This window comes from Hylobates moloch, unplaced genomic scaffold (genome assembly GCF_009828535.3).
Source record: "Hylobates moloch isolate HMO894 unplaced genomic scaffold, HMol_V3 SCAFFOLD_22, whole genome shotgun sequence".
In the NCBI taxonomy this organism is placed as follows: domain Eukaryota; kingdom Metazoa; phylum Chordata; class Mammalia; order Primates; family Hylobatidae; genus Hylobates; species Hylobates moloch.
Window position 1 is genome coordinate 2752276 of NW_026652297.1, and position 8013 is coordinate 2760288.

At 47.2% G+C, this 8013-nt stretch overlaps 1 protein-coding gene across 1 annotated transcript in view; it reads right to left on the reverse strand.

Annotated features, from left to right (window-relative positions):
* Positions 1 to 2971: 2971 nt before the first annotated feature.
* The window catches only part of LOC116461665 (tubulin alpha-1C chain), a 16545-nt gene continuing 11503 nt past the window's right edge, over positions 2972 to 8013 (reverse strand). Inside the window, exons 2-4 of the mRNA XM_032143460.2 lie at positions 6546 to 6768; positions 6284 to 6432; positions 2972 to 4059 (exon numbers count right to left, since the gene is read on the reverse strand). Coding sequence (XP_031999351.1) covers positions 3085 to 4059; positions 6284 to 6432; positions 6546 to 6768 — 1347 coding nt within the window. The 3' untranslated portion in view covers positions 2972 to 3084. The remainder of the gene's footprint in view (positions 4060 to 6283; positions 6433 to 6545; positions 6769 to 8013) is intronic.

Sequence of the window (8013 nt, forward strand, 5' to 3'; positions counted from 1 at the left end):
AGGCTGCAAAAGCATGCTGTGCTATGCATGCAGATATAATATATACATTTAAAAAATTTTTTTTGAGATATAAAAAAACTTAAGAGAAAAAAATTTTTTGTCCCTTAGGCTGGAGTGCAGTGGCACGATCTCAGCTCACTGCTACCTCCACCTCCCAGGCTCAAGCAATCCTCCCACGTCAGCCTCTCAAGCAGCTGGGACCACAGACGTGCACCACCATGCCCAGCTAATTTTTTGTATTTTTAGTAGAGACACGGTTTCGCCATGTTGCCCAGGCTGGTCTTGAACTCCTGAGCTCAAGTGATCCACCCGCTTCAGCCTCCCAAAGTGCTGGGATTACAGGTGTGAGCCACGGTACCCGGCCAAAAAAATGCTCGAAATAGACAGGGTCTCACCCTGTTGCCCAGGCGCTGGTCTCAAACTCCTGGGTTTAAGCAATCCTCTCACCTTGGCCTCCAGAGTGTTGGGACTGCAGCTGTGAACCTCAGCGCTGGCCTTAAACATGCACATCTTTCAGATGCAATTCTCAGAGCAAAGGGGCTAAAGTGAGCAATGGGTAAGGGATACAAAACACCTTTGGGAAAGAGATGGTAACTGGGTACACATCAGAATAAAGTAAGTCACGGAGGATAGGTGAGTATGTCTGCAACTCTGCCCCCAGGGCCCATCTGCTACCACTCATTAGGTATTCCCATTCAGGCAAGCACCCAAGCACCAAAACCGACTCCTCCCTTCTGCATGAAGCTTGACCTTTGGTCATTGTCCTTTCCCATTGCTTAGTTCAACTGAGTACCAGGCACCAAGCTCTCCAGCTACATATAACACTCATGCCCCTTCACCCGTCTGCCCCCACGAACCACGGTCCTCCAACAGGTGCTTGGAAAAAAGTCCAAATCAGAGAACTCACCCCTCTCCAATCTTTCCTACACATACATATTACTCCTACTTCAAATAATCTCCATGACATACAACTGGGTCAAATATCAATACCAGAAAAACCAGTGACTGTTATTTTTTTATTTTTATTTTTGAGACGGAGTCTTGCTCTGTCGCCCAGGCTGGAGTGCAGTGGCACAATCTCGGCTCACTGCAAGCTCCGCCTCCCGGGTTCACACCATTCTCCTGCCTCAGCCTCTCCGAGTAGCTGGGACTACAGGCGCCCGCCACCACGCCCGGCTAATTTTTTTTTTTTTGTATTTTTAGTAGAGACAGGGTTTCACCGTGGTCTCGATCTCCTGACCTCGTGATCCGCCCGCCTCGGCCTCCCAAAGTGCTGGGATTACAAGTGTGAGCCACCGTGCCCGGCCCCAGTGACTGTTATTTTGTCTGACATTTCCACTTTCTCTAAATAACCCCTTTAGTACGAACCATCTTTGCCATTGTAGGTTTTAGCTAAGTATAGAATAAATCAGGATTCCAAGCCCTTCTCATGTGACTAATACTTTAATAAAGACAGCAATAGTTCTGGCAGTGTGGCTGGGCACTTGAATTTTGGCTCCAGCGTTTACTGTTATCTAATCCTTTGCCACTATACATGTGGTCACATCAGACCAACAGCATCATTTGGGAAGTTATTTAAAAACGTATCTAGGGGCCAGGTGTAGTGGGTCACTCCTATAATCCCAGCACTTTGGGAGGCCGAGGCAGGATTGCCTGAGCCCAGGAGTTCAAGGCCAGCCTAAGCAACATGGCAAAACCCCATCTCTACCAAAAAAAAAAAAATTACAAGAATCAGCCAGGCATGGTGGCACACACCTGTAGTCCTGGCTACTTGGGAGGCTGAGGCGGGAGGATGGCTTAGCCCAGGTCAAGGTGGGGGTGAACTATGATGGTGCCATTGCACTGCAGCCTGGGCAAGAGACCATTTCAAAGAAAAAAAAAATTAAGACGTGCCTGAAGCCTCACCTCAGGCCTATAGAATTAGAACCTGCATTTTGTTTTTAAATTTGAGAGTCAGGGGTCTCCCTCTGTCACCCAGGCTGGAATGCAGTGGTACAATCATGGCTCACTGCAGCCTCAACCTCCTTGGGCTCAGGTGGTCCTCCCACCTATAGGCAGGTGCCATCACACCATGCAAATTTTTGTTTTGGTAGAGATGGGGTTTCACCATGTTGCCCAGGCTCGTCTCGAATTCCTGGGCTCAAGTGATCCACCCAACTTGGCCTCCCGAAGTACAAGAGCCACCAGGTTGACCCCAAACCTGCATTTTAATATCTACAGGTGATTCACATCCATTTTAATTAGAGAAGCACTGGCTCAATCTGAACCAGTTTTCTCACTTATAAAACGATTCTATAACCACTTAATTCAGGCCTAAATTAAACAGATAAACCAAGAAGCTGGGCAGTGGCTCATGACTATAATCAAAACTTTGAGAGATTGAGGCAGGAGGATCACTTGAAGCCAGTTCAAGACCACCCTGGGCAGCATAGCAAGACCCCATCTCTACAAGAAATAAAAATAGCGGCCGAGCGCAGTGGCTCACACTTGTAATCCCAGCACTTTGGGAGGCCGAGGCGGGCGGATCACGAGGTCAGGAGATCGAGACCATGGTGAAACCCCGTCTCTACTAAAAATACAAAAAAAATTATCCGGGCGTGGTGGCGGGTGCCTGTAGTCCCAGCTACTCAAGAGAGGCTGAGGCAGGAGAATGGCGCGAACCCAGGAGGCAGAGCTTGCAGTGAGCCAAGATTGCGCCACTGCACTCCAGCCTGGGCGACAGGGCGAGACTCCGTCTCAAAAAAAAAAAAAAAAAATAGCTGGGCATGGTGGTGTGCACCTGTAGTCCCCAGCTACTCAGGAGGCTGAAGCAGGAGAATCATGAGCCCAGGAGCTCAATGCTGCAATGAGCTATGTATTATCATGCCACTGCACTCCAGCCTGGGTGATAGAGCAAGACCCTCAAGTCAGGTGGTTCATCTACCAGCCTCATACATCCAACTTTAACTGGATGAAGTATTTAAGTCAGCTCAACATTTAAAATGGAAACATCACTTTTATTAACAATTTAGGGCAAAAGACACATTCACAGAACAAAAATAAGACAGTTCCAAGACAATGGAGTGTAAAAGTATAGCACACAGGTTAATACTCTTCACCCTCATCCTCTCCATCAGCACTATCTGCTCCAACCTCCTCATAATCCTTCTCAAGGGCAGCCATGTCCTCACGGGCCTCTGAAAACTCGCCTTCCTCCATCCCCTCACCCACGTACCAGTGAACAAAGGCACGCTTGGCATACATCAGGTCAAACTTGTGGTCCAGGCGAGCCCAGGCCTCAGCAACAGCTGTGGTGTTGCTCAGCATGCACACAGCTCTCTGCACCTTGGCCAGGTCTCCACCAGGCACCACAGTGGGAGGCTGGTAGTTGATGCCAACCTTGAAGCCAGTGGGGCACCAATCCACAAACTGGATGCTGCGCTTGGTCTTGATGGTGGCAATGGCGGCATTGACATCTTTGGGAACCACGTCGCCACGGTACAACAGGCAGCAAGCCATGTATTTACCATGGCGAGGGTCACATTTCACCATCTGGTTGGCTGGCTCAAAGCAAGCGTTGGTGATCTCTGCTACAGTAAGCTGTTCATGGTAGGCTTTCTCAGCAGAGATGACAGGGGCATATGTGGCCAGGGGGAAGTGGATGCGGGGATAGGGCACCAGGTTGGTCTGGAATTCTGTCAGGTCAACATTCAGGGCTCCATCAAATCTCAGGGAAGCAGTGATGGAGGACACAATCTGGCTAATAAGGCGGTTAAGGTTAGTGTAGGTTGGGCGCTCGATATCGAGGTTTCTACGACAGATGTCATAGATGGCCTCATTGTCCACCATGAAGGCACAATCAGAGTGCTCCAGGGTGGTGTGGGTGGTGAGGATGGAGTTGTAGGGCTCAACTACAGCTGTGGAAACCTGGGGCGCCGGGTAAATGGAGAACTCCAGCTTGGACTTCTTGCCATAATCAACAGAGAGACGTTCCATGAGCAGGGAGGTGAACCCAGAACCAGTTCCCCCACCAAAGCTGTGGAAAACCAAGAAGCCCTGAAGACCCGTGCACTGGTCAGCCTGCAAAATAAAAGTTTCATTTTAGTGTTGTGAGACGTCGGTGAAACCTGCAGAGGACTTCTATAAATCTATGGCTACTCCAATTGCAATTTTAAAACTCTTCTGGGCCAGGTGCAGTGGGTGCAGTGGCTCATGCCTGTAATCAACACTTTGGGAGTCCAAGGGGGGAGGGTCATTTGAGCCCAGGGGTTCAAGACTGATGATCATGCCACTGTACTCCAGCCTGGATGACAGAGCAGACCCTGTCTCAAAAAAAAAAAAAAAAGCTTTTAAGTGCTAAGTGATTCAGAGCAACTTTTCACAATCAAGTCCTTGAGCAGAAAAACCTCTGCTAAGACTATTTGAAGATGAACTATTTCCTCAGGCAGAGGAATCACAAGGTCTGGGCTTGCATACAGGGCTGAAGTTTTGGTAACTGGGAGGGCAGCCTCTGGTTCTCTTGCTGTGGCCACAGAACAGGGCAGTTTCTTAGTTGGAGAGCTCCTAAGGGGCAGGCCCAGGACCATCAAGACAGTGGATGCCTTGTAAAGATTTGGCAGCTGCTTTCTGAGGTGGAACAGAATAGCCAAAGTTCTAACACCCTGGTACTGGAGTCAGGCTGTGTCAGGATCCGGCTGTACCAGTTCCTTACTGTATGGCCACATTCATTTCTCAGTTCTTCCACTGATTGAGAATAGTAATCTACCTTAGTTTGAGAATTAAAATAAGTACTCAGCATAGTGCTTGGCACAGTAAGCACCCAATATATGACACTAGGTACCAAGAAGCCCATTCATTTTGGGTAAAGTGACACAACCACAATTCCATGACACCTCAGATTGTTGGGGATCTCCTCCACCTAACAGGCTATTTTGGTTAGCAAACTGCTACTTTATGAAGGAATGATTTTGACCTTCCAGATAAAGTCTTCTGTTGTCAACTCTTGCTTCTCCGAGTGACGGCCTCAGACTTGTGAACATTCTCTACTCAGCTCCCTTATAGCCTGCGGGTCCATAAACTACCTGAGATCAACGCACGGGGCAGACTCTCACCTACCAATTACACCAGTTAAGCCTCCTGTGAGCACAGTAATGCCAAGGACAAATGCAATTGTTTTGGGAGGCAATAAACCTCGCTCCAGAACCCTAAATAGCTACTAGGTTTATTTGTCCCTAAAGGCAGGTCCTGATTTCCAAGTCAGTGCATATAACTAAAGCTTAGGTTGTTGTTTTTTTTTCTTTTTTTTTTTTGAGATGGAGTCTCACTCTATCGCCCAGGCTGGAGTGCAGTGGCACGATCTCGGCTCACTGCAAGCTCCGCCTCCCAGGTTCACGCCATTCTCCTGCCTCAGCCTCCCTAGTAGCTAGGACTACAGGCGCCCCCCACCACGCCCGGCTAATTTTTTGTATTTTTAGTAGAGAGGGTTTCACTGTGTTAGCCAGGATGGTCTCAATCTCCTGACCTCGTGATCCACCCACCTCGGCCTCCCAGTGCTGGGATTACAGGTGTGAGCCATCGCGCCCGGCCTAAGGCTTAGTTTTTAAGCATAGGAAACGTCAATCCAGTTTTGCTGGGAAGACTACGTAAACATCTGAGGGAAGTGTGAAGCCATGAATGATGAGGCCATTCTTTTTTTAGAATGGAGCAGTAGTGGCTGGGCTTAATACAATGTGATTTTCTTGACAAGTTACTCTGCCCAGGCCATCATGCTTGATCTCTGGTTAATTACTGCCCACATGCCTAAGGAGCAAAGAGTCATCTGATTGCCAGGCTCTTAATTAAAGTGATCCAAACAGCACACTTCATAAGGAAGCTCTCGACTCTACTTTCAGCTGTACTGGAAGTTTCCAGTATTGGCTGTTTCTTGTCAGTGTGACACTGGCTTCTTGTTCTCTGAACTTTCTGTATTGACATGAAGGAACCAGCCCAGATTTTTTAAAAATGACTTTGATCAATTAGTTACATGTAGAAGTCAGCTACCTACTCACTCAGTATGACTAAGATGACCTCAAAAGGGGTGTCTCAGCTTGAAGCAAAACAGGCGAAAGAGCACTTACTCCTGCCCCACAGCTGTCCCATAAACCCAAGATCATCTGGTTCAGAAATCCAATTAATTTAGTGAACAGATACATTTTAGTTGCAATGCAAATAGTCTCATTTTAGTTGCAAAGAATGATTTTTGTAGTTTGGTCTCAGAACTGCAAAAGAAACTCTCATCCCACTTTATTTAAAGTACCATACTTACCAGCTTGCGAATTCGGTCCAACACGAGGTCAATGATCTCCTTGCCAATGGTGTAGTGCCCTCGGGCATAGTTATTGGCAGCATCTTCCTTGCCTGTGATGAGCTGCTCAGGGTGGAAGAGCTGGCGGTAGGTGCCAGTGCGAACTTCATCTGGAGGAGGGATAGAAGGATGGAGGGAGTGGGTGAGTGACAAGAGAAGCCCCTGGACAAACCTCCTGTCCCAGCACCCTGGGATCTCACTTGGGTTACTGAGGTCAACTCACCAATGACTGTGGGTTCCAAGTCTACAAACACTGCCCTGGGCACGTGCTTGCCAGCGCCCGTCTCACTGAAGAAGGTGTTGAAGGAGTCATCTCCTCCCCCAATGGTCTTGTCACTTGGCATCTGACCATCAGGCTGGATGCCGTGTTCCAGGCAGTAGAGCTCCCAGCAGGCATTGCCAATCTGGACACCAGCCTGGCCAACGTGGATGGAGATGCACTCACGCTGTGGGGAGGAAAAGTGAAAAAATTATAAAATTAAGGTGTATTAGCATTTCAAACTTTTAGTAAATTTCTAAAAATATTTCTAATAATATACAGATATTTTTCAAAATTATTTGAGGTCATATCCCCAGCACGATACAAAGATTAAGGAAAATCACCTGCTACAAATACTGCATATGGGTGTGGTCTGAATAATGATGTCGCCTTGGCCCTGTTCAGCACGTGGTACCAGCCCATTGTGCCTACTACCACGCTTGATTAGAAGATTTTTCATATTTAAAAAGTATTCAGTATTCAAAGCACAAATTTTGTAAAATGAAGTAAATCCAATTATGACTTAATTGGGATTAATTTTACTGCTTTCTTCCCTTTTAAATAAAGATGAAAGTTTTTTCTGAATAGGACTTGATATTATAACGTGCACATCTGTACTGCAGCTGAGGCAAGAAGCCACACCCTTCTGCAGTCTGTCTGCAGAATCCATCAATACTAGGGGTTTAGACAAGGTCTGCCTTCTGCATTGCTGCATTGCTGTATTTGCCGTGCCTGGTGCTAGCCTGTACTGTCTGCTACATTATTTAACAGAGCAAGCTCTATTTCCAGCAACTGCCTACATGATCTCATTGAGCTGTTTTGCCAGTTTTCCTCCTCTGACCCCGCCCGGGACCATGTGCCTGAATTGAAATGAATTAATGAAGATGCACTAGAACAAAAGACAACGGGATGTGGAGTATAATTCTTCTTTGTCTGTAGCAATTTCATTACTTTTTTTTTTTAAAAAAAGGTTTTTCCAGATCTTCTCCACTGTAAAAGCTGAAAAATTATCCGTATCTTCACACACACACACACACACACACACACACACACGCAAAGGTTCCTAAGTTAGAAACAAGCATCACATGAAGAGGTACCAAAGAATAAAAGCCCAGTGGAAGGATAATGAAATATTTATTTAAAACAACAAAATAGTATTTTCATCCTGAGATTCTCTACCCACCACATCATATTCATATTCCTTGCATCCAACAGAGGTTTTCTTCTCTGTGGTCTTGAGGGCTACCACTTTCATTGTCTATTCGCTGATGTGGTGGGGGCGGGGCGGGGGGGCGGCGGGGAAGGGCGTTTCCCTGGGTCCTGACCATCAGGGGACCCTGGGGCTCACAAAGTGGGCTTTCTCCCTCGCTGAACGTGCAGCCCAGACACACACACACACACACACACACACACACACACACACACACACACA